This window comes from Vulpes vulpes, chromosome 5 (assembly GCF_048418805.1).
Source record: "Vulpes vulpes isolate BD-2025 chromosome 5, VulVul3, whole genome shotgun sequence".
NCBI classification, from domain to species: Eukaryota; Metazoa; Chordata; class Mammalia; order Carnivora; family Canidae; genus Vulpes; species Vulpes vulpes.
The window spans coordinates 33,124,132-33,149,889 of NC_132784.1; the positions used below are offsets into that span (position 1 = coordinate 33,124,132).

General features: G+C 39.4%; 1 protein-coding gene across 50 annotated transcripts in view; it reads right to left on the reverse strand.

The window, feature by feature from the left end:
- Nucleotides 1-25,758, reverse strand: part of NEB (nebulin) — a 207,467-nt gene that overhangs the window by 156,091 nt on the left and 25,618 nt on the right. For 49 of the 50 annotated variants that reach the window (XM_072757772.1, XM_072757798.1, XM_072757793.1 and 46 more), the window contains exons 14-37: nucleotides 24,867-24,971; nucleotides 24,677-24,784; nucleotides 24,475-24,579; nucleotides 23,983-24,081; nucleotides 22,864-22,968; nucleotides 21,616-21,723; nucleotides 21,417-21,530; nucleotides 20,123-20,224; nucleotides 19,915-20,022; nucleotides 19,722-19,826; nucleotides 18,757-18,855; nucleotides 17,172-17,276; nucleotides 16,499-16,606; nucleotides 16,300-16,413; nucleotides 13,241-13,438; nucleotides 10,494-10,601; nucleotides 8,772-8,870; nucleotides 7,895-7,999; nucleotides 7,700-7,807; nucleotides 5,923-6,234; nucleotides 5,613-5,819; nucleotides 3,291-3,395; nucleotides 2,469-2,576; nucleotides 398-709 (exon numbers count right to left, since the gene is read on the reverse strand). In XM_072757772.1, coding sequence (XP_072613873.1) covers nucleotides 398-709; nucleotides 2,469-2,576; nucleotides 3,291-3,395; nucleotides 5,613-5,819; nucleotides 5,923-6,234; nucleotides 7,700-7,807; nucleotides 7,895-7,999; nucleotides 8,772-8,870; nucleotides 10,494-10,601; nucleotides 13,241-13,438; nucleotides 16,300-16,413; nucleotides 16,499-16,606; nucleotides 17,172-17,276; nucleotides 18,757-18,855; nucleotides 19,722-19,826; nucleotides 19,915-20,022; nucleotides 20,123-20,224; nucleotides 21,417-21,530; nucleotides 21,616-21,723; nucleotides 22,864-22,968; nucleotides 23,983-24,081; nucleotides 24,475-24,579; nucleotides 24,677-24,784; nucleotides 24,867-24,971 — 3,147 coding nt within the window. The remainder of the gene's footprint in view (nucleotides 1-397; nucleotides 710-2,468; nucleotides 2,577-3,290; nucleotides 3,396-5,612; nucleotides 5,820-5,922; nucleotides 6,235-7,699; nucleotides 7,808-7,894; nucleotides 8,000-8,771; nucleotides 8,871-10,493; nucleotides 10,602-13,240; nucleotides 13,439-16,299; nucleotides 16,414-16,498; nucleotides 16,607-17,171; nucleotides 17,277-18,756; nucleotides 18,856-19,721; nucleotides 19,827-19,914; nucleotides 20,023-20,122; nucleotides 20,225-21,416; nucleotides 21,531-21,615; nucleotides 21,724-22,863; nucleotides 22,969-23,982; nucleotides 24,082-24,474; nucleotides 24,580-24,676; nucleotides 24,785-24,866; nucleotides 24,972-25,758) is intronic. The other variant, XM_072757801.1, reaches the window with a different exon arrangement.

The window sequence follows — 25,758 nt, forward strand, 5'->3', positions numbered from 1 at the left end:
TAGATGACTCACTACATAGATTAACATGCATGAGAATGAATTTCAGTTAAAAAAAAAAAAAAGAAAAAATGTTCCTGAATTCAGAAAGAGTAGAGAATACTATTTTTCATTCTTCATGTCACCATTGAAACAGGTCTGCCAAGAGCGACCATGGCCTCTTGCTGGGAATCAAAGTGGTTTATATACTTAGTGGAATATGGTTTTATCTTTGATCCGTGCATTAATAAAGACCATGTCAATGACTAACAGGAGAACAGAAAGCCAGCAAAACCCCTGCTCGTCTACCATGCCTTTGTTAAAGGTGCATTTCTCAAATATCTTCCTGTATTGTGAAGCCTATTATGACAGAAGAGGATCACCCCTGAAGTACCAACATTCCTGGGCCTGTCATACTCACATCGCTCTGAATTTGATTCATATTCCTGGTGTGCTCGAGACTCAGGGCATCGGGTAGGTACGTGTAATGGTGTATGGGCTGTTTGTAGTTGACGTTGGTGACAACATCCTGGGCCGACTTCGCAGCAGTAATGCTAACCATGTCCCTAGGGGTATGGTAGCTTGTTTTGGTGTTCTCATAGTTCTTCTTGTATTCACGATCCGACTGCAGTTTTGCCACATTCATATAATGGACCAGCTTGGGATCATCCTGAAGGCTTCTAAAACCCACATGCTTTCCCTTTGACTTCTCATAAGCTTCCTTGTATTTATACTGCGAGGGCAAAATTTGGTTAGCAAAGTTGATAACATTAGGTATAGCAAGTATAGTCACACACAAAGGCACTTCGAACATTGTGACTTTCTGGAAGACTGTACAAGAAATGCAGACCATACCTCCCCACTCCCATGTGCCCCAGAAAGTTCAGAGTGAAAACAGTTATTTCCAACACTGCTGGGTTACAAATGGGTATCATGATAGATTCAGGACCAGTTTTTTTCTTTGCTATAAATCCTACAAATGCTTTTGCATGTCGGACTTTACTTAAATCCATCTGAATGTTCATGCTTAATGCAACAAGACACATTCCAAATATAAGGCAGTACCTCTTGGTTTCCTAGGGATGTGAATTTTCCCAATCCATTACTACCACCACAGAATGTTATCATACATCACAGAACGTTAGAAATTAGTGAGAAAACCTTCCATATACTGCTCCCATTGACCGAGTGATACGTATGCAACGGACGTAGAAGAAACTCCAAAGGACTCTGTATGCGAGTTCACACAGTTTTTCTTGGGAGTAGGGGGTGGAAACCTTTACTGTGTTGTCTCAGGCTGCTGGAGTAAGGTTAGAACAAACCCCTCTTCTTTCTAGGGGGCATCAATTTAGATACTGCATAAGCAGGTAGCCCGGCCTTCTCCACCCACTTCTCCGCAGCCTCTTTCCAAGCTCCCTGCTGAAGCAGCTGCAGAGGAGTTCAGGAACAGGAAGGGCAGGAATGGCTGGGAGCTTCCCCTGGCAGTAAAAACCTCAGCGCAAAGGCTCTGCGGCCCAAGCTCTCTCGCTGCTGGCACCGGCAATGGGGTGTAGACGGAGTTGTATGGTAGGTAACAGGTCAAAACCTCAATTTTTATAGAAGAGAACTCAAATCCACTTAAATTCTGCAGAAACTCTGCTCGTGTCATTTATGCAGCAATTTATAAACAAGAACTTAGCAGGCAAAAGGGTCATCGAGACATTTCTAGGTATGTTAGAAAGAGCCCTGCACAAGGCCTAAAACAATGATAAAGTCATATTTAGACTTTCACTTTGTCCTTAACCTAGAGATGTACTCCATAGTGGTGTGCACATCTCTGAGGGACGCATTTTCAGGGACCTCTCTCTAAGGAAAGCTGAGCTCCCCTGTGGTCTGCACACATGGGTGGCTTCTTTCTTCTCCTTTCCCAAACCGTGATTGTAGCCCTCAGAATAGTAGGTGACAGTGAAGTCTACGGGGCATGCATGCTGTTTGAGATTTTTGATCTTCAATGAGAAGTGGAAGTGTATACATTTCCTATTATAGATGAAATGGGCATTGATTTACATAAATGAAAATTAAATTCAAGAAAAATGGACCTTTACCCATTTGGTTTACAAAATCCTTACATTTAATAGAACATCTTTTCAATCTTCTTAATACAATTATTATGCAGGCAGTCATTTGAATTTAATGTGTTAGTGTCAGGTAGGGTGTTCTCACTGAAAATAAATGTGGGCTGTCAAGGAAATGTGTCAGTAGAGGTAATTTGGCCTATGAATCAGGGGAGAAAGTGGTTGTCAGATTTACAACAGCTCTACCAAGTGGGGTCAACGGAAAAGAATCAAGGAATTTTGAAAAAATGACAGCTTTTCAAAACAGTATCTTGTGGAGAATTTCAACGTCATTACCTCAACATATTGTTTTCAATGTGGCATCATTTAGACAAGCACACATTTGATTAGTTTTTAAAAAGGCAATGCACCCACATTTCCCCTAAAATTTTTACTCACATCACTGGCAATGTTTCTGGATGCTTTGGCCGCAGTGATGGGAATTGCGTCACCCAGCACATTGTTGCCCTTGGCTATTAAATCATGCCAGTCCCGTTTGTAGCAGACCTGGGATATGAAGGAAAGAAGGAGGTCAGCATGCTGTGCATGGATCAGCTGAAGTGAGTCCCCAATTGCTGGGACTGTTTTGTTCGTTTCCAGATAGAAGCTAAAGGAATCTCCTACGGTACATTCTGTTTTGGGAAGTCACATTAGCAAAATGTCACACCTTGTGTAGCATGAAATTACAGGATGCTGCGCCAATTATACACCCAAACCTGGTTTGGGTGCAGAGCAAAGCAGGATGCGGAGAAACTGGAGTGGATCTAGAAGAGAGGGATAAATGTTCTTTCTGGAAACCTTGGTGTGTGAGGACCAACTAGAGAAAATGAAGTTGTCCACTCTTACGGAAGGAAGGTCAAGGGAAGACCTGGTGGTTAGCTTTAGAAATTTCAGGTTTGCTGTAATAAAAGGATTTCATTCATTCTTATTTTTCTGCAGGATAAAAACTCTCTCCACTTGCAAAATGAGGAAAACTAACTCGAAGTTTTAGAGGAACAGATGTTGGGCTCCATGTAAGGGAAAATGTCACATCCTTTTGGAATTATACTGCCCTTGAAGAGGCCAACTGAAGAGGCAGAGAGCCATCGTCATGAGATAGGCTCCATCCAGTATGTGTATGGGAAACTGACCTAAATAGTTATCAAGGCCCCATCCTACTCTGCGATTCTATTACTTTATCACCTTGTCTGGGTTTCACACCCCATTGAAAACCCTACTTACGTCACTTATATTGTAAGCATTGCACTTGGCCTGGAGAAACTGAGGGAGATCAGGACTCATAGTGTATTTATGTTTCACATCTTCTCCTTTAGCTTTGTATAAGATCTGCAATACACAATCACAAAAATAACATGTATCACAGACAGTACAAAAAAAGAAAATGTTTGAATTGCACACTTAAAGGAGTTACTCCCAGCACAGTCCCTCTACTACTTCTATTGTTAAAAATCAAAGGTATTTCCCTATTTTTTTAAAAACTCAAGCATTTTGTCATTTTTAGAAAGACCTATAAACTCTGTGTATTAAAATAGAAAAGTAGAAAACAGTGATCTTTGACTGCTAGAAATGAATGGAAAATCATTTCAAATGCGAAACCCTAACTTGAATAAACAGAATTTACGAAAGTCAGAAAAGTCCAATCTTTACTAGTGGAGTAAAGAGGTCTTGTTTTTTAGTTTTGGGTTTTTGATTCTTAGAAAATGGCATTTAGGAGTCTTTCACTTCTGCTATAAAAAAAAAAACAACAAACCTTTCCAATTACAATTGTAGCACTAAAACCATATAATAATCTCCTCATGCTATGAGGGCACTTCTACATTACCCAGTGTACTTAAGAGATTTACCGTTTCATATTTACCCTATCTTATCCTTTTTACAGATGTCAGAAAGACAGCTAGGTGCAGGATATAGAACTTAGATTGTGTCCTCCTCTTGGTAATAGAAAAGAAATTGCTTGATTTCTAAAAATCTAAAATACAACTGGAATCACTAGATTTTCAATCTCTTGACTGTCATTTATCACATAAACCCTCAAGTAGATATCACATGTAAATTGCCGTCTATGTATCACAAAGTCTAAAGAGGCTGATATCTATTTGAATTCTCAAATCCTAAATAACTTCTTCTAGGCATCCAAGAGGTAACTTTACTTCCTCACTGCCTTTAGAAACCATAGCTAGGCATTCAGAGTCTCACTGATTCTGTCCTCTACACATCTCCTCTGCCATTGCTAGTGCTTTAGTTGAAGTCCAAAGGAGTCTTTTGCTAGGTTTCTGTAAGCGCTTTTAATCTATCTTCTTACCTCCAATCTCTCCCCTAACCAGTGCCATCTCAGCACTCTTTGTCAGAGCTATCTTTTAGAACACATATCTGATAATCAACTCCATGGATTAAGATCTTTAGTACCTCCAATTACCTACCCCACAATATCCAGAGTATAAGTTAGCACGCAAGATCCTCAATTATCAGATAATAATCCCAAACCCTTCACCGTCCTTCCAGTTCATTAACTCTTCTTGGTCATTATGTTTTTTTCTTTCACCAAGAATGCACCCTCTTCCCTTATTTGCCAGGGAAGCCTTGGTGGGGGGTTACCCTCTTCTCTTGCACTTGGCACATACCTCTCCTGTAGCATTCACCTCTTGGTGTGACAATGCTCTGGTTCTATCCATGCTTTTGTCTTACACTCTTATATCCTTGTTATATCCTATATCTCACTACTCCTCATCTATGGCGTCTTTATAGCATCAGCGTATAATACAATGCCCAGCACAGGGAAGGAGTTCAAAAGCATTCATTCAATGAATTAATAAATAAATGCTTTCCATGTCCCTTTAATTCTTCTATACACTAAGCTTCCCTTTAGGTCTGACTTTAGCCAGGTCATACACATTGTTCATGGACAGCCGAGCAAACAACATACTAATCTCCAAGATGTAAGTTTTCAAAAGCCTCTATAATATTTGTGTATGATGAATTCTGAGAAGCAAAACCATATACTCATGTGAATTATTGCCCTGTACTAGTATTTTATATATGAAACAGCAAATATATGCAACTTAATATGGACTTGAAGGTGATGAGTTTGTTAAAGTGTCTGGAATTTAAATTTTGTGTGTGTATATACAGGTGTAGTACAAGAGTAGAACTTTTTCATCATGACAAATTTATCCAGTAACACAGTATTTCAAAGGCAGCTAAAAAGGAAGATGTTATAAAAAGATAAATAGTAATATAGAAGAAAATGTTAGTGCCCAAACTAAAAATAATTGTTGTGGTTGTTTTGTTTGTTTTTCTAATGGAGCCCAATGCAGGGCTTGAACTCATGACTCTGAGATTAAGACCTGATATGAGATATCAAGAGTCTGACACTTAACCAAACTGAGCCACTCAGGTGACCCCCAAACTAAAAATAACTGTAATTATTATTTTAAATTAAATAAAGTAAAAGGAAAATTAATGGCTCCGAAGAATAAAACTTTTGAGCTGCTAATTATTTTGTTGAAGCCTCCCTTCATTCTTGGCCCCCTCTTTTGTACTTACATCACTGACTTGCTTTGTGTTCTGTTTTGCCTGGACCATAACTGGGGAGTCCACGATGCTGGTAAATTTGATGGTGTCTGGATGCTGCCTGTACTTCTTTTCATTCAGGGCATCACCTGCTTTCCTAACTTTTTCTACATCCAGACTGCCAATAGGTATCCAGCCTATGCCTTTCATCCAGGTGTTGTAGTCTTCCTTATAGGCATTCTATAGCAAAGGGGAAAAAAAGGAGTAAGTGCCCCAAGCAGTGGGTTCTCATGCAGTTTCTGACCTTAAGAGAGGATTATCCTGTGAAGTAAGTGTCACTTACATCGCTCTGTATGTGCATCATATTTTTAGACAACTCCAGGTCCATGGCATCAGGCAGGTAGGTGTAATGATGGAGTGTATGCTTATAGTTGACATTGCTGGCAACATCCTGAGCTTTCTTGGCTGCCACAACATTGAACATATCATGGGGTGTGTTGTATTTTGTTTTTGTCTTCTCATAGTCTTTTTTATACTCTCGGTCAGATTGTATCTTGGCTACATTCATATAGTGAACCAGTTTAGGATCATCTTGGAGACTTTGGAAGCCAACCATTTTCCCTTTGGCTTTTTCATAATCTTTTTTGTATTGAACCTATTGGAAACAAAGTGGGTATATTTTAAAATGTAGTTATGAAGATTTTACTGAACAATGAGACCATGACTTAAAGCAATTGAGCGTCCCAGGAATTACTTCAACAACCAATTAGATGTATTCATTTGTATATAGTTTGAAATGTAGCCTGGTAAAATTAAAATGTTACTTAGAGCCTATTTAATTGTCTGTAGCTGCTTCAGCCACCTGAGAGAGGTTGGGGTGGGGAACATTTCCATAATTCATGTCAGAGACAAGGTAGTAAGTTCCTTTCTACTTATACACTGGTAGAGACAAATGAAAGGATAAACATTCTGCAATCATTACCAGTTATATTGTGCTGCTCCAGGAGACCCCCAAAGAGCTGGCTATCTTAGTTGTAGTAGAATTTTAATGAGTATTTGGATATTCAAAGGAAGACCCAGAGCCAGTTGTGTGTAAACATGAATTGGCTCTGAATTATAAAGTGAGAAGAACTGAACTTGCTTGGGTAGATCTGGGAAGAAGCATGGGAAACTGAGAAGCAGAGATGTGAAGGAAAGCTTATGTGTGTATTGGGGGGGGGGGGGAGTAGCTGGAAGAATGTACCCAGAGAGAAAGGGAATGGGTAAGAAATTTTGGATGGCAGGACTTTGATGATACAAGTATTTATTATTCAATTGTAACTTATTTACATCGGTGCAATGTCAACTTCATTTCAAGCAATCAGTGAAGTTGCGCTTGGGACTTGGGGTCGGGGGACCAAAAGACGGGGCTGTGTTCCATCTCTGGACCATGCAGACCAGAAAAAGAAGTGAATCCAGGACAGGAGAGTCCAGGTGAGCATGAGCGAAACCACTGTGTACAAAGTAGGAGCCAGAGGTAATGGAAAGACAAACCTCAGAATATCTGCATTAAGCAGAAGAAAGGGTATCCTACTTCCTAAAGGTTAGCAGGTGGGGGTTGAGTCAATTTGATTTGAATCTCAAAGAGGAAAGTAACTAGTTCATAGTTACAAGTATGATAAGGAAAAAAGACAAAATTTCTAACTTTCATGGAACCTAATGACTGCTATGGACCTTGGGGCCAATTAATCCATCTCTGGAAGCAATTAATTAAAAAGAAATAAGGTAAAGAGGGAATTCATATAAATTAAAGTTTTGAGATAAAAATGTTACCACCAGGAGGCTATTAGGACTTAAACAGTGAGTGACTTGTTTATTTCCATGAGGAGAATAATGTGAATTTGTACAGAAATACGGAGGAGACCTTTAACTTAGAGTGTTTCATTAGAACGGGTTAGTAAAGGTTCTACAAATCCTTACTGCCAGGAAAATTCAGACCTGTTTAGGGAACTTTCTTTTCTAAATAGTTTTCAACAGGACTCATTTCCCGCTGGAGACAGCAGACACGGTGACTTCTGGATAGCGAGTCCACCCCACCCATACTTCCTAGTTACACACCGGGGACCACCAGCGGCACTTACATCACTTGCTGCCTGCCGGGCAGCTTTGGCGGCTCTGATGGGAATCGCGTCCGTTCTCAGGTCATAGCCCTTCTTGCTCAAATCTTTCAAGTCTGTTTTGTACATATTCTGAAAGAAAAAAGTCCTTTGCATATAACTGAGGCCACATTTAGAAAGGCCTTCACACGCAGCCAGCAGCTGAGCTCATGTGCATACCTCACTGATATTGTAGGCATTAACTTTAGCCTGGATGAACTGGGGCAGGTCGGCTGGCAGGTTGTACTTGTGAAGAATTTCTTCTCCTTTGGCTTTGTATGCAACCTGAAAGATGAAAAGAAATGCATGAACAAAACAAAGGAGGGAAAAGGGTTTATCGACAAAGGAAAATAATTTCAGAACAGATCACATTACACAGAGGTGCTTTTTATGAATGACGTTCTCTGGGTCATCCCCACATTCACCTGCACAGATCTGTGGGCCTTCAAGGTCTCACATGCAATGCACAGGGTCCCATCCTAGTGCCCGTTCAGCCTTGGCCAAGGTCCCTCGGTATGTGCTAGGCACCTCTGAGCTTCGGTAGGGGCACCTCAGAGAGGTTAGCCCTGGGAGATGGCCTGATGAAAATGTTAACCTGCAGATACTTCCCTGAGCACAGAAAAGGCTAACTGGGTGGGATGCACAAGCCATCTATCTTCCGCTTGGTGGGTGACTGATGGGACTCTGGGGTGGTTTTTACTCTACATGATTATTGTCTTAGCTCTGACTTTCAACGTAGCTCCTCCAGAAGGTGTGCTGCATACCTTCATTTTCCTGGTCTTTCCTAGAAATAGGCTTATAGTGTTTCTTGTCATCAAGAGAAGCCCCTGATGTTAAATGTTAAATGGCTGGAAGGACGGTCAGCATAGCATACATAACACCCTGGAGAGGTGACTTAGGTGTGTCTTATTAATGAAAAGCTGGGAGAGTTACAGAGTTGCTCACGGAACTGAGTCTCTTTGGATTGCAGAATAACCACAGGTGGTCAGCACGTTTAGAACCAAACGTATTTGTTTCCATTAACATTTATTAAAATACAGATGGAATTAGCACTCACATCACTTCTCTGGGCCTGGTTGATTTTGGACTGTACTATAATCGGAGCATCTTCAATCGAAGTAAACTTGAGAGTGTCTGGATGTTGGCGGTATTTTTTCTGTTTGGTGAATTAAAACAAGATAAACAGCAATATTACTTTCACTGAAGGCTAATATATAAAAATCCTTGAGGTTTATTTTGGAGGAACAAAGGTTTTTTTTCCTGATTTTAAAATGTTAAGATACTAGCTTCTTGGTTGGCTTGGGGGAAAGATGAATACAATACAAGAGACAAGGTTCCAAAAATTGGCTTAATATTGGATATCTGGGGCACTACAGACCAATCAATATAACTTTCAGGAACCAGACTACTTGTTGCTTATGAAATGAAAGAGGGTACTCAGCTAAATAGAACCCAGAAACACCACAAAGTTTTCTAAAGCATCAGAAAAGCATGCAAGGAAATTTGGAGCGTCTTGTGTGTGACACTAACAGGCTCTCAGATTCCTGTCAGTGGAACAGAGGTAAAGCAGCTCTCTGGTTGAGGGGGGAGGACCTGGGGAATTAGGCAATGGCTAGGGGTTCCTATAAGAAAGGGAGAACTTCTGCTCTGCAGCCTCCATGTGACTAGTCCACAGCTTATCACTAAAGTGCTGAGGAGCTACAGGAGAGAAGACGGTGGGTGGAAGGGGTTCCGACGGGACCTTCTAGCTACATTCCTATGTTTTCCTCCATCTAGTCTCCCAGTCTTCTTCCCTCCTGCATCCCACTTCTGTGTATGAAGTAGCATCACTCAGCTTCAGACTTCTGAAAACCACCAACTCAGAGGAACTTTTATGAAAAATCTCTGAGGAGATAAAATGTTGTTTGCCAAAAGCAAGCAAATCCCAGAACAACAGAAACAAGAACCTTCACTCAGTACCTCCGTCCCTTCTTTATGTAGGCTAACCTCCCTGATGGGTTCACCTGCCAGCCATGGGAATGTGCCTCTGTCAGAGGGGAAGGGACCGATCACCTGGCCATTTAGAGTGCAAAGTCATCGCTGCTTTTTCTTAGACTGAATAACAACTTATCTAGTACTTCAAAATCATCAAGAATAGGACATAGGGTGTAATACTTAAAGGACAATTTCCATAGTATTCATCTATGCATTATTCATAATTGCCAAAATTGGAAAGAATCTACATGTCTACCACTGGACAGCCAAAAATATAGCTATGCAAAGGAATACTACTCAATATAATAAGGAATGAATTGCAGATACGTGCAGATATATAGATGAGCCTCTAAAGCATGGTGCTAAGTGAAGAAAAGCTCATACAAAAGAAATTTCTAGAAAAGTACAACTATAGGGACGGAAAGCAAGATCTCTGGTTACTGGGTATTGCAGATGGGAGTTGGAGTTTTTCAAGGAAACTTTGGCATACTAGCAGCATTTTAAAATTCAAGTTATAGTGATGACCATAAAACTACATGAACTTATTAAAAATGGGTGAATTTTGTGGCATGCAAATTATGCCTTGATACAGTTGTTTAAAAATAATTTAATCATGAATGGTTAATATAAAGGGTTTTGGTGATGTAAAGCTTATCTATCTGGATAATTCATGCACGTGGTAAGTGCTTTTTTCTAAGTAACAATCATGAAAGAATGAAGAGGGAAAAGAAGGTGCTTCCATGGTTCTGGAGGCTTTAACACAGCACAATCCCAACCCTCTCTGTGGCACATGGGATGGCTTTACCTCATTTAGGATGTCTGAAGCTCTCTTTGCCTTTTCCATTTCTAAGGATCCAAAAGGCACCCAGCCACAACCTTTCATCCAGCTGTTGTAGTCAGCCTTGTATTCAACCTAAAATACCAAGAGAAAGGTTACAGGTTTTTTTGTTCAGCATCATCCTTACTCCTGAAATCATTAACGTTTCACCCAAAACAGTGTTAAGATTTCTGACCAGCTTCCTTACTCCAAATCTTAAGTTTTTTTTTTTTAAGATTTTACTTATTTGAGAGTGCGTGCACAAGCATCAGTGGGGGAGGGGCAAAGGAAGAGAGAAAGAAACACAAGCAGATTCCACGTTGAGCACAGAGCCCAACACAGAGCTCGATCTCAGACCCAGAGAGATCATAACCTGAGCCAAAATCAAGAATCGGATGCTTAATTGACTGAGCCTCCCAGATGCCCCATATTGAGTTATGTTAAGTATTTCCTTGGTAGGAGATTTTAACAGCCCTTAGGTCATCAGTGTTCCAGCTGGCAAGTAGTCCATCTCATCCTTATTTCCAACTGAAAGGAGGTATGTGGGACTCTAACTCCAATATGGACAAATACTACATTTAAAGCTATACTTCGTAAAAATAAATAAAAACTTCATAAAAATAAAAAAAATTGTTATATTTAGATAATCAAAGGTGAGGTGTTTGCTCCCTGGAACTCTAAGTATTATGTTTCTTTGGTCAAATTAGGACTGATGGCCACATTGAAGGTAGATAATTTTGCTCATCTTCTGATAAGACTTGATAACAGTTATTTGTACTATATGTTTACACACGTTGCCCTTCATGTGTAATGGTTAACTTTGGAGTGTTTCTATATTGGTTAACAATGCACTTTAAAATAGTTATGCTAGGGGCACCTCGGTGGCTCAGTTGGTTAAGCGTCTGCCTTTGGTTCAGGTTGTGATCCCCGGTCCTGGGATTGAGCCCCACATTGGGCTTCCTGCTCAGCAGGGAGTCTGCTTCTCTACCTCCTTCTGCCCCTCCTTGCTGCTCGTTATCTGCTCAAATAAAGTATTTAAAAAATAAAATAGTTACACTCAATTTGCTTGTAGAAGGCTGTTATTACTTGGAATTTTTCCCATTTTGGGGACACACTTGATGCCATTAAAATAATAGGTTATTCTTGGGGTGCTTGGGTGGCTCAGTTGCTTCAATGTTCAACTCGTGATTTTGGTTCAGGTCATGATCTCACTGTTGTGGAATTAAGCCCCATATCAGGCTCTGTGCTGGGTGTGCAGCCTGCTTGGGTTCTCTCTCACTCTCCCTCTCCCTCTTCCCCAGCCCTCCATACACACCCCTACTCTCACTCTCTAAGAGAATAAAATAATAAAATAATAGGCTACTCTTATTGTCTGGCTATATGTGGTACCTAAAACTTATATTCTAGATACAAAATTCAAACCATTGTTTTTTAGTGTGGGCCTTTTAATTGGAATGAAAAAAATCAAGAAACTATTTGGTTTCTGCCTTTGAAAGGCTTACCATCTACTTGGGAGAAAGAAACATAGCAAAATTTAAAAAATAAATAACAATGCATGAAATAGGATTGTTAGTGATGGTAATTTAAAATCGTTCAGGTGCTGTAGAAAAGAGTAGAGTAGTTCCTCAAAAAATTAAAAATAGAATTACCATGTGATCTAGCAAACCCATTTCTGAGTGTATACCCAGAAGAATTGAGAGCAGGCTCTCAAAGGAATATTTGTCACCTACATTTGTAGAAGCATTATTCAGAATAGCCAAAAAGATGGGAGAAACACAAATGTTCACGGATGGATAAAGGGACAAACAAAATGTGGTATGCACATACAATGCGATATTATTCAACCTCAAGAAGGAAGGAAATTCTGATACATGCTACAACATGAATGAACTTTGAGGACATTTCATTAAGTGAAATAGGCCAGTAACAAGAAGACAAATACTGAATGACTCTACATATACATGGTCTACAGAGCAGCCCAGCTAAAGTAGAAGGGTGGTTGCCAGGAGCTAGGGAGAGGGGAAAACAGGGAGTTAACTGCTATAGAGTTTCAGTTTTATAAGATGAAAAGGCTTTGAAGACTGAGTGCACAACGATGTGAATATAATTAGCTGCTACTGAATGGCACACTTAAAAAATGATAAAGGTGGCTAGTTTTATGTTATGTGTATTTTGCTACATTAAAAAAAATAAGATTGTTAGAATGAAGTGTTCAATTGTGTAGCTCAAATTAATTTGCCTAGATGAGTTTTCATCTGCAGGAAATACCTTCCATGATTATGAAAATTGATGTTATAAATGATGGAAGATATTTTATTTTCAGGCAAGATAGCTATGTAGGTAAAAAATTATTGATAACAATGAATGAGGTAACAGTGAATGTTTACTGAGAATGCACTAGGGCCTGTCACTAAGCTAAATATTTTGCATGCATTTATATTCTCAAAATAATTCTTTTACCTTATTCCGATTTTACAAGGAGCACTCTAGGCTCAGCAACGTTGATAGCTTTCCCGAAGGGATATAGGGATGAGTATATAGGGATGAGTTCATGCTAGATCTAGGTCTAACTCTGAAGGGCATGCTCTCATCAAGCCACAAGGGTCATTTTCCCATTACATACATGCTACATACAGAAGACAATGCCAACACCTCTGAGAATGGTCAAAAACACCATTCCACTTATTTCTGTTTCCACCTTAGAAAAAGGGAATAGACAAAATCTGATTACTCACATCACTCTGCAGTGCATAAGCCTTCTTGGCGAGATCCACGTTGATGCTGTCAGGTGGGTAGCTGTAATTGTGTAAGATGTGCTTATAGTCCACATCACTGGCAATTTCCTGAGATTTCTTAGCTTGAGTGACTTGGAGCATATCAAGAGGTGCTGTGTAAATAGTCTTTGACTTCTCATAATCTTTTCGATATTCACGCTGTGAATAGGAATTTTCCATTTATTACCATAAATCCTCAATGGGTTTCCGGACAAGCACAGAAATATCTCACAAACAACAGACAGGAGTTAGAGAAACACATTCAAACATCCGAGTAGTTATTTTTTTTCTAAAATTTGTTCGTATGTTACACATTATTGAACCCTTTCCCTCCAAAAAAGTCAGACGTGGACATATGTTATCAAATCTCCTTTTAGATCAAAGAGCAACTGTCAGACAACAGGAGGGGGGCACAGCTTCTACTTCAGCAAGGTATTTTATTTTAACACAGGGTTTTTTTTTTTTTTTTTTTTTTTTTTTTTAAATTTTTTTTTTTTTTATTTATTTATGATAGTCACAGAGAGAGAGAGAGAGGCAGAGACACAGGCAGAGGGAGAAGCAGGCTCCATGCACCGGGAGCCCGATATGGGATTCGATCCCGGGTCTCCAGGATCGCGCCCTGGGCCAAAGGCAGGCGCCAAACCGCTGTGCCACCCAGGGATCCCCAACACAGGGTTTTTTCAAGACCATTAACAAGCATTATTTTTACCAAAGTAATTTAATCTTTTGTTTTCCAATAAAGAAGTATTTTTTTTAATAGATGAAAATTATAGGACAATCATTTCATGCTTCTGATTTTATAAAATGACTACTTCATGAATAAAGCTGTCCACTTGACTACTTAGCTTTTCTAACATCATGTTTATGGGGTTACTGATTTTTTCAACCTGACTAGTCTACTCTTGACAGTAGATAAGCTCCACTGAGAATCCCCTTGGTTTTTTCATACGAAGTTTAATTTCAGTAACAGTTTAAAAGAAGCTTCAGATTGCAGCAGTAATAAGACCTCAAAGGAGAAAAGTTTGTGAAACTGAGCCATTAAAGTAACCTTGGCACTTATTACAGTGTTCTCATAAACCAAATGACTGGGCCTCAGAAAGCACTTTCACTAGCTGGTTTTCTGGAATGTTAGACAGGGTGCTAATTAGGTCAAGGTCCCAGCTTCATCATGTCCACTCAACCAATTACCTTAACAGAGAGAAAAATTCTACCCCAGTGCCTGTAGGAAAATTCTAAACCATTCTATCTCCCCATGATCACATAAGCATTAAAGATAGTGACCCAAGCTAGCAAGTATATAAATCTTCTGTAGAAATTCCTGTTGCAAACAATCTGATCTTTTAGCTTTCTTAGGGAATGTGATCTTCCTCCCAAATATTTTGTGGGCAATCACTCTCACTGAATAAACATCACTTAATTGTAAAATCTAGCCTCTGGTTTATGAAAATAAAATATGGAAACTTTCTGATCATATGTAAGAACATTGAAAAAATACAGTTTGTCTTTATTAGAAATAAGCTGATAGGGTGCCTAAGTGGTGCAGCTGGTTGAGAGTCTGACTCATAGTTTCAGCTCAGGTCAGGATTTTGGGGTTGTGGGATTGAGCCCCATGTTGGGCTCCATGCTGAGTGTGGAGTCTGCTTGAGTTTTTCTCTCCCTCTTCCTCTGCCCCTCCCCCGCTCATGCTCTCTCCTTCCTTCTCTAAAATAAATAAACCTTTAATAAATAAGCAAACAAACTGATAATGTTGCCACAGCATTGCTGTGAGGAAGTGTTTTTGACTAAACCGTTTGATTCTTTTGTTCATGTTCATACCAGTTCACACATATCTGCACATACAAAATGTTGTCAAAGGTCCAAATGGCTTTAAAAGATTCTCTTTAAAAGCTATGCATGTTCTATATCTGCAGCTTAGCACTTAGCTTGGATGTATGTGAAAATGATTCATCATTGACTAGCTCTCTTGGTTACCAATATCAATTAACAAATATTTACTGAAGATACTAAGTGCTTAGTGTTGTAATGGGTACTGTGATAGGATAAAGATGCATGTACTGTCAACAGACAGATATAACCTTCTGAACTGAGAAAGGATAAGGAGCTGGTAAAAAACATAATATGATGTATGTGATCACTATATACGGACATAAATCAGTGTGAAGTTATTAGAGAAAACTACTGACCACGGGATGTTTTAAACTGCCATAAGACTACATAGCACATGCAAAATGAATTAATGAAGATACATATAGATTATATGAACACATGGTTGAAATGAAAGTAAAGGATACAAGCATCCTTCTATTTAATTATGAAAAAAATAATATTTGCAAGCTATGTTGAACACTCTTAAGGAATTCTCTAAACATTTTTTAAACACAGCATATAGTGCAATTTGCAATAGATTTTTTCCCCTCTATAGTAAGAACTTCAACCAAAAGAGGAGACTTGGCCCATAGACAAGCCATAGGGAATTTATATTCTCTGAAATTCAGACAAAAGGCAGGAAGAAAAAGTTCAATTTTCTAGACGAATGATCAAGTCTTTTATCAGACGTTCAAAGGAGCCTATAAATGGAGTATTTTTCTTGAACCTATGCCAGTACTAATTACTGAAGTCAATAAAGAACAATAATTAACAATAAGATTTTTATCTTTGACTCATGATTTTCTTCCAATATAGACAGTTTTAAAATCATCATTTTAAAGGTTATTTTTTAATCTGAATATGAAACCATCTAGTGATGTTTTCAAGAAGTTTTGAGAATTAAAATCAATATTCTATTAAATATTTTTAAAATGGTTTTCAAAGTGAAATGGACATCAAGTATAAATCAGAAATTTTTCTCCTCAAAGGTACAAGAATCTGGGAAATCATTCTACTTCTAAAGTTCATTCCCAGCAGTTTGTTGTGAACATGACAGAGCCCATAGACATGGTATCCTTCTACGTGCTACCCCCCTTGGGCATATTAAGAGGGATGTCATCTTGAAAGCAAGTTAGATCTACAAAGACACTCACGTCACTCTGGTTTTTGGCTGTCTTCAAAGAATGCAGCATCTTAGGATCATCATTAATGCTCAGGGCTCCAATCATCTTCCCTTTGCTTTTCTCATAGTCTTTCTTGTACATCACCTGTGAAGACATCACACATGCCAGATCCCACCCATCAGGCAGCGTCACTGGGGGCCCCCTGCCCGGGTGCCCAGGCCACACTCACATCGCTGGCGATCCTGCTGTTGGCTTTGGCTGCCAGCAGGGGGATGGCATCCACCTTAATGTCAAACTTCTTTGCTTTGCTCTTCTCCCAGTCATGCTTATAGATATTCTGAACAGGAGATTTCAGCAGAAAAATTGTTAGAACAACATCTAACACAGAGTCATTCAGTAACAATAAGAAACAGACTGAAGACTTCTATATGTAGACTTTTTTCACCTACAAACACTATATGTACCAACTGATAGTATAATTATTTATTAACGTGTCATCCAGCTTCTCCCCTCCCACCGCATAAGGATAATACGCTTTCTTAATATCCTATGAGCTTTCTAAAATTTCTGCCACGCTGATGTATAAAGGACAACGTAAAAAGACAACCACTTAGAGAAGGTGAAATGTGACGTTCATAGGTAAGAGCTTGCCAAACGCTACAGAGATGAGCTGAGGGTAATAAAGAGGATGTTTCTGATGGTAACAGAAAATGTGGAAAGTGAATTAGAAGAGCAAAGTAAGAGCCTTCTGAGCAGTTCAGCCTTAAAAGCTCCACTTATACTCTGGAAACAATTGCCACCGTTGTTTAATTGCGTAACTCCTGATTTGGTCTTTCAAACACCCATCACATTTCCCCTTCACACGGCACATAATGGTAGATTTCTGTAGCTTTGATACTTACGTCACTTAAGTTATAGGCATTGACTCTGTGCTGGATAAACTGGGGAGCATCTGCTGGCACGTTGCACTTGAACTTCTCACTTTCATGTTTTGCTTTGTAATTCAGCTGGAAAACAGAAGATATCCAAACAGTTCAGGGCCGGGATTTCCTTGAGCGCACGTGGGAGAGTGTATGTGAACAGCTAAGTTACTTCTACCCTTTTATAAAACACACCTCAAAGCAATGGTCTATCCAAAGTCCATTACAAGGCCTAGACTCTCCCTCCCACTTTCAGGATTGTGGTATAATCCAGTTTGGGCTGTCATTTTTATAAACGCTATCACAATGTACGTGTGGGAAACTCATTGTTGGATCTAAACTTTTAGGCTGTGACTTCAGGACACGAACACTCAAAGTCTATTAAATTCTATGATCAGAGAAATAAAAATAGAAATAATTCTAAATAATTAAAATGCTAGTACAGTCAGATTATTGAAAATGTAAAGTACAGCACTGTATTTAAAATTTTTTAAAGGTGACACAGGTGGAAGGAAGGGGATATATAGAGATAATGAGGCTGAATTCTGGAGCTAAAGGCAAATGCACGATTGAATGTCGTCAACAACAGTGCCCGTGGCAAGTCCAGGCCAGTGAGAAGAGTAGGCGGTGATGACACACGGCCTAGGACACCCTGTTCCTCGTCAGCTTCCCAGGCTCAGCTGGGCCAGGATGTTAGCGTTTAGCTGTTCCTTCTTGTGGCATAAAATACTAATATGCTAGAAATGCCGCGTGATGAACTGATAGGACTCCTGGGGTGCAGTGAGGTTGTTCACTACTTTCCCGGTTGCAAACGAGCTGATCTTAAACCACGTCTTCTCGTAGGCCAGGCTGGACTTTCCTCCCCGAGAAGGCTGTGCGGCTCTTAGCCCTGCGGGCACCGTGCAGCCCGGAGCGCGGGCCAGCAGTGGCAGCGGCTCCAAGGAGCTGGCGAGAGTCCGCGTCTCCTCCAGACCAACCGAATCAGAATCTGTGTTCTAACCGGGTCGCCAGGTGGCCCACAGGAGTGTGGCCGAGAAGCACCGCTGCTCTTCCCCGACCCCCGCCCGGCTGGGCCAACCCGCTTTAGATGGTTCTTGGCCACCCTCGCTCTCTCTCCCCATCCCGCTTGGACTCCATATGGGCATCCCATGCTCATTTCCTTATCACTGCCTGAGGTCTTTCTTGTCTCTGTGCTCTTTATCTTTTTGTAAAGCCTTTGTTAGCAAACTCAAGAATGGGAAATGCTCGCCTTGTTACCCACACAAATACATGCTTCTGTTGTTTCCAAATTCATGAAGTTTAATATGCATTATTTTGGGTGTGTGACAGATCCCAATGGGCAAATTCCCCACTAAAAACTGGTGACTTATTGAGGAAATATTATTTTTATTATCGTCCAATACCATTTTTCCCAAAGCTGCAATTCAGTCTAGCAACTTCATTTGCATCTTATTAAATCTTGAAAAATGACATTGTTGGGTAGATAGATGAGCCCGTGAAAATGCTTATATTTCAAATAAACACAGCATTCGAGGTCATCCACACTTGCACAGATCAAGGCACTTACATCGCTAAGCTGTTTTGTGTTGAGTTGGGCTTGCAACAGTACCGGAGTGTCGGTGACGGCCGTGAATTTGGTCTTATCTGGATGAACTTTGTACGTATGCTAGAAAAGATGTTCTTTGATGAAATATCATAATAACATATCTTTATATTCTTGTTTACATACATACTACATATAGAGTTTCCAGTTAAAAATAGAGTTTATTTTCTGAAAACTTGGTTGACATATTGTCACTTCTCTCTCTCTCTCAATCTCCATCCCCTGATGTTGCCTCTAAATTGGTCTCCCTGTCGCAATTCAGCAACCAGATTAATCTTCCTCTGGCTCACGCCTTACAACGGCTCTCCATATGACTTGACCTAAACTGTGCTGTGGCTGATGAGCCCTACCCTACAGAATCTGCACCCCCCCATCCCCGACCATTTCACTTCTTACCGCTGTCTCCGTCTCCAGAACATTTCTGCTACTTCGTCCTTGCAATTCCTTAAGTGCCCAGCTGTTCTCTCCTTAGACCATCTTCCAGTTGCTCTCCCCTTGATCTTCGCATGACTGCACATTCCTGCCTTAGACCCTCCCAGAGCACCCGGCCTATGGAGCCCATCCACTCTCTCTCCCACATCACCCTATTCCAATCCTATAGCATCATTCTACATAGGTTGTTTTATCATGGTCTAGTAGCTTCCTTCTTTATACGTTTTTTGTTTATTATCTATTTCTCCCTCTCAAATGCATGTTCCCCCAGAGGCAGCCCACCTTGTTCCCTTTTCTTTCTCAGTGTCAAGGACAGTGCCTGACATAAGCTATAATAATAATTCACAATAACTTTTGTGCTCCCCAGTTCCACCCCAAATTTAAAATTTACCATCTGCTAACCACTAGGCATTAGCATGTTAACTCCTGCTGAATTCACCACTAGATGGCACAGGAACCCCAAACCCCATTTGGAGAAGTCCGGGCAGCTGACTTACGTCTTTACACTGGTCTAGCTTCTTGATTGCTTCATATTCTTGTGTGATTGTCTGAGGGAAAAAGCATTTCCCTTTATCTTCTTCATACTCGGCTTTGTAATTTTTCTATAATGAGAAAGAACGAAAATAGATCATGACTGTTCTTACTCCCAAAGAATGTCATCGAGACACAGAACAATGGTCTTCAACTTACGTCACTGTTTTGAGCTGAGACTTTCATGCAGTGTATTTGATATGGGTCCTCGAAGCTGCCCACGTAATGGCCCAAGACGTTCTGTACATAGGAATCTTTGTATTTAGCCTGAAAGAGAAGCATATTGACAGATATGTCGATTGTGTACGTTATTTGTCACATCGTAGAGAAACCCTCAAACCCCAGGGGCAACCACGGCCTTTCCAACCTCGCTGAAGTTCTTCAGCAGAGTGTCGAGTTGGTATTTAGGGGTCTCACAGTAGTTCATGCTCTTTGCTTTTGTCTTCTCATAGTTTTCCCTGTATAATCTCTGTCAAAGGAAGAAGAAAATCAAAGAGAAGAAAAATCTATGTCATGGTGTAGAAGCCATTCCCATCATTGCTATACCAAAAAGGCAAATTTTGTATTTTTTCAGAATTTATTTTCCACATGGCCAAAAAGGCAGTATTTCTATGGTAGAGGCTCACGTCTTAGATAATCTAGTCTGCTAACAACTGTATATGCTCTTGTGTTATTTATCGTAACATTGCTCAGCCAGGATATCCCATGACATACCAACACTGCTTGAGCAATTTTTTTTTTTTTTTTGCAATTTTGTCTTAATGTAATTCTATCCACTTGAATGCGTTTGAAGGAAAATGAGTTTTTTAAATACTGCAAAATTAGGTAAAAGGTATAAGGTGGACCTTAGATACTTAGGCTCAGTCCTAGAAAAGTCTTCAGCTCATTACTTGATGAAAACGCATTTTATTTACAATACCTTTGGAAGCTGGCTTTTCTCCTTGAGTTCTAATATTTTTCTTTATAGTAATACACACTAATATGGTTTTTCCATTTTATTATAGGTTTCATGTATTCTACACATTCTCCTTAATTTTACCATGTAGAAATCCAAAAATATATGCAGTAAAGACAAGCATACTTATAAATGATACAGAATAGGGAATATTTATTTAATGCCACGAGTTAGAGAAGCAATTTTTATAAAGAATTTTTAATATTTTAGTCTTTGAAACGAGATCAGTGTTTTATAAAATTCTTAAAATACTTTGTTCTTGAGGTATGCTTCATCTAGTTTTCCTACTTTATTGGTCTTTAGCCTGGTTTTCTCACTTTTTGCCTTTTATTTTTCTATATATATTTTTGCAGAGTACCTGAAGTCATATCATTACATGGAATGAATATGTGTTTATACATACTGAGATATTAAATCCATTTCTAGGAAATAACAATAAAGAAAATGCTATTGCTAGTGTATTTTCCCCCTAATAAAACAGAGGGCACTAAAGAGATTAAGGAAACATTTAAAATTTCACTGATGTCTCAAAGTACAGAGATGTCATAAGAATAAGGAACTTAATCATTTCTTAACCCTGGGCTTTTGTGTTTGACTTGTCATCCTGAATCAGAGATTTCATATAGGCTAACATCTCATCCAAAGTTATAGTAAACAGTAAATGCAGCCATATCTGAAAGTAAGGGTGATTTACAAAGACACTCACGTCACTCTGGTTTTTGGCTGTCTTCAAAGAATGCAGCATCTTGGGATCATCATTAATGCTCAGGGCTCCAATCATCTTCCCTTTGCTTTTCTCATAGTCTTTCTTGTACATCACCTGTGAAGACATCACACATGCCAGATCCCACCCATCAGGCAGCGTCACTGGGGGCCCCCTGCCCGGGTGCCCAGGCCACACTCACATCGCTGGCGATCCTGCTGTTGGCTTTGGCTGCCAGCAGGGGGATGGCATCCACCTTAATGTCAAACTTCTTTGCTTTGCTCTTCTCCCAGTCTTGCTTATAGATATTCTGAACAGGAAAATTTTAACAAAGGAATTGGCAAAGGTGATATGCATGTTATCACACTGTCAAGACTAATGAGTATCTCAATACTCTGTCTTAATATGAAATAAATGAACCATTTTAACTGTAGAAAATCATGCATATTTTAGTTATTTCTCTTCAAGCTGAAGCTTCTAATTTTCCAAGATCAAGGTTCTCTCCTCATTAGAATCTTTCATTAAATTAACCTAATCCTAGTTACCATACTAATATCTAAGTCCTGATACTGAGCATTTCACAGAGTGGCACAAATATTCTACAGTTAATTTACTTTTTATGATCTAAAGATATCACTTTCATTTGATCTCAAAGTCCTCTGTAAAGGTTATTTCCTGAATCATTACAATACTCATTGATGCTAGATAATTTAAGTACTTATTTATAGAATTGTTGAAGAAATTGAGATCTCCCTTTCCAAGGGGGATTTGACCTTTCTATAAAATTAAGTTTTGAAAATGAAAGGTAGCAATGGATACCTGGCCTTATGCTTTTTGTGCAAGCTCTCTTACATGTAAAAATAAACATCATTTGTGTGAAATAAGGGACATTATACATCTGAGGAATAAATAAAATGAAACCGTATCTGAAAAAACAGGTCCTGGATGAAAATTAATCATTGTATAACATAAATGAACATATGGCTAAAATATCTAACATTATGATTTGCAGTCAAACCTACATGAGTGGTGGCATTTTGGGGGTTGGTTAAAACATATCAAGACTGTCTAATTGTATGAAGCTACCTACAACATTGCTACACACATTTATAAGGTAAATTGAGAGATACATGGGTAGAGGCATAAGGACATGGTGCAAATGCTAAATGTTCTTCCCATATTTTTTTAAGATTTTATTTATTTATTTATGAGAGAGAGAGAGAGAGAGAGAGAGAGGGAGAAGCAGGCTCCATGCAGGAGCCTGATGTGGGACTCGATCCGGGGATGCCAGGATCACGCCCTGGGCCAAAGGCAGGCTCTGAACTGCTGAGCCACCCAGGGATCCCTGTTCTTCCCATCTTTAACACTGAAGTGTTTATTCAGTGAAGCCACCCAGAAATAAAAGCACAGGTTGTCAGGATATCCCATAGCATAGTATATAGGAACTTACATCACTCAGGTTATAAGCATTGACTTTGTGCTGGAGGAGGGCAGGAGTATCCGGGGGTATGTGGCACTTGAACTTTTCACTTTCATGCTTTGCTTTGTAGTTCAGCTGAGATAGAGAGTGAAAGAGACAGAGACAGACGGAGAGACAGAAAAAAGGAGACCATTAGCTTGAAAGAAGAATTGTCCCAAAATACAAAAATCTTGGGTGGTACATTTCACAGAATAAAACATAAAATACATTTTGTTAAATAACAACTGACAATATTGTTGAGACCAATACAGAAGTCCAGAGCTAGGGTAGTCCACCCTGCCCGACTGACAACCTGCATGACAGCACATCTGTCACCATGGTAGGACTATCCTTGAAGGAGGTGGCTCTTCCATATATGTTCCCTCTCCAGGCACATCACAACCGGACCCAGAATCAGGAGATTCTGAGACTCCCAGCCCTTTCATTCCATGGTCAATGCACACTTTCTGGAGAAACACGTCCCCTCACATACATTATGATTTGTTAATACTCTTATCTGAAGACTTTATTTCTGGCCATAAATTGACGGAGGTTACTTTTATTGTTTTGCTTAGTTCAGCACAAGCTTGGAAGTTCATACTTAAAAGTCATGTGATAAAATTATCTCAAAAGCTCCATTTTTCCGAGACTTATTTGAGACAGAGACATCCCGTGCATTAAACATGTACTCCGGGCCAGGGTATTTACTATGCTCAGATCTCCTTTCGTTTACCCTCAAAACAACTGCAAATTACAAAAGGGAAACGCGAGGCATGGCGAGGTTAAACAATGTGCCTAGGCTGCCAGGTTATAAATGACAGAGCTGGAGTCTCACCCTGATTTGCTGGACTCAAGGCCTCATGTTCCTTCCAGCATAAGCTACATTAGTCCCCCTTAGAGAACCATTCTGCTATCCTTGCTATACATCCTGGAAGATGCAAGGCAACTAAATAGGGAGATATTTTAGGTGATGACAAATATAGACAAGTTAAATTTGCTAAATTCACTTAGCCTTTTTTGGTAAATGTGACAAGTCACTGGATTTTATATACAGAGTTATGATATGTTATCCCTCAAAATTGGATTTCCTGCCTATTTAAAGGAACTTACATCACTCAGTTGCTTGGAATTGACTTGGGCTTGCACCAGCACAGGAGAGTCAGTGACTTGAGTGAATTTTGTTTTATCTGGATGGACTTTGTAGGTGTGCTGTGGAGGGAAAAAAAAGGAATAGTCTTAGCAATCAAATCCTATAGTCCAAGCAAGGAGAACCCATTCCCCAAAATAAAAGAAGCTTGTAGTTAATAAAACACAAGGCTCTTTTCTAATTAGACTGCAGTGTTTTTAGAGTGCTTTCATAGCTGTACAAGAAACTTTCTCATTCTTCAGATTTCTGATAACTCCTCTTTGGGGAAATGTACTAGAATTAGCTCTTGAAATGTATGGATGACAGCTAAGGAAAACAGTTCACCTACAAAATAAATTTTGTTTCTTATAATTTCCTTGCTTGCATATATTTGAAAAGTGTTAAAATCTTAAATATCTCTCGACTGCTAGATGCTCTGGAGGACAGGACGTTCGAAGGTCATACTACAGACTTACATCTTTACATTGATCCAGTTTCTTGATTGTTTCATATTCTTGAGTTATAGTCTGGGGGAAGAAGCCTTTGCCTCGGTCTTCTTCAAATTCTGCTTTGTAGTTTTTCTGGGAGGAAGAGAAATCAGACACGAGGATGCAACCATTTTATCCATGCCCTAAAGAGGTGTTATTTGGAAAGCTGAACAACCATCTTAGAACTTACGTCACTGTTTTGAGCTGCAACTTTCATGCAGTGTGTATGATATGGATCCTCAAAGCTGCCCACGTAGTGTCCCAAAATATTCTTTAAGTAGGAATCTTTGTATTTGGTCTGAAAGACAAAACATATTTCATGTATTTATTGGGGGAAAATAATGGATCTTAACAGAAGTAGTAACCACAGAATTGCTTACATCACTAGTGAAATTGTGCAGAACTGTATCAAGCTGGAATTTGGGGGTTTCACAGTAATTTATGCTCTTTGCCTTTGTCTTTTCATAGTTTTCCTTGTATAGTTTCTGTTGAAGGAAAAAAAATCAATTAGATTCTTGTCACTCCCACACTGATTGTAACACTTGTATTTCTCAACAATAAACAAGAAGAAGAAGAAAAGATATATCCTGTCAACTGTCTTAAAAACTGACAATATTGGGGTGTAGTGAATGAAAAGTTTCTTCTATTAGCAATTACTGTAAAGTTTAGGTTTTTAACATTCACAAAAAAAAGTCAAGAAACCAGTATTCTGCCTCAGACCAAGCCCTTAGCTGTGGAGATTTGTGTGTACTTCAGGACTGCTACATCCGCTCTCCCTCAACTCAGACTCGTCTTTCACTGATGGTGCCACAACAGACAGGAATCTTCTGAGAAACAGGGAATTCTTTTTTAAACAAACCTTCACAAAAATGTTTAAGTTGAGAAACACACTCTCTCTTCCTCCTTCCACCAAGGGAAAAACCCCCTTATACAAACAGATAGTATATCTTAAAATTAAGGTATATACAGGAACTCAGATGATAAAGCTACTCACTCTTCTCCCCAGCTAGGACCTAAATTTAGCTCTAATGATGACAATAAACAACCATTGGATTTTAAATGCACAGCTGATAAAGTGAGAGCTTTGTCCCTTTCTCATGTTGGGTTTTGAGGTTGTAAATGGTGTTTTGGTTTTTAAATATTTATATTGTTCTCTTTATCAACAAAGTAGGTTTGAACCTCAGCTTTGCTATGTTTGATAAAGAGGACCTTTATTTAGGAAACAGAAGACATGCTTTGCATTGATTTCCCAAACAGGGCTATTTGGACAGA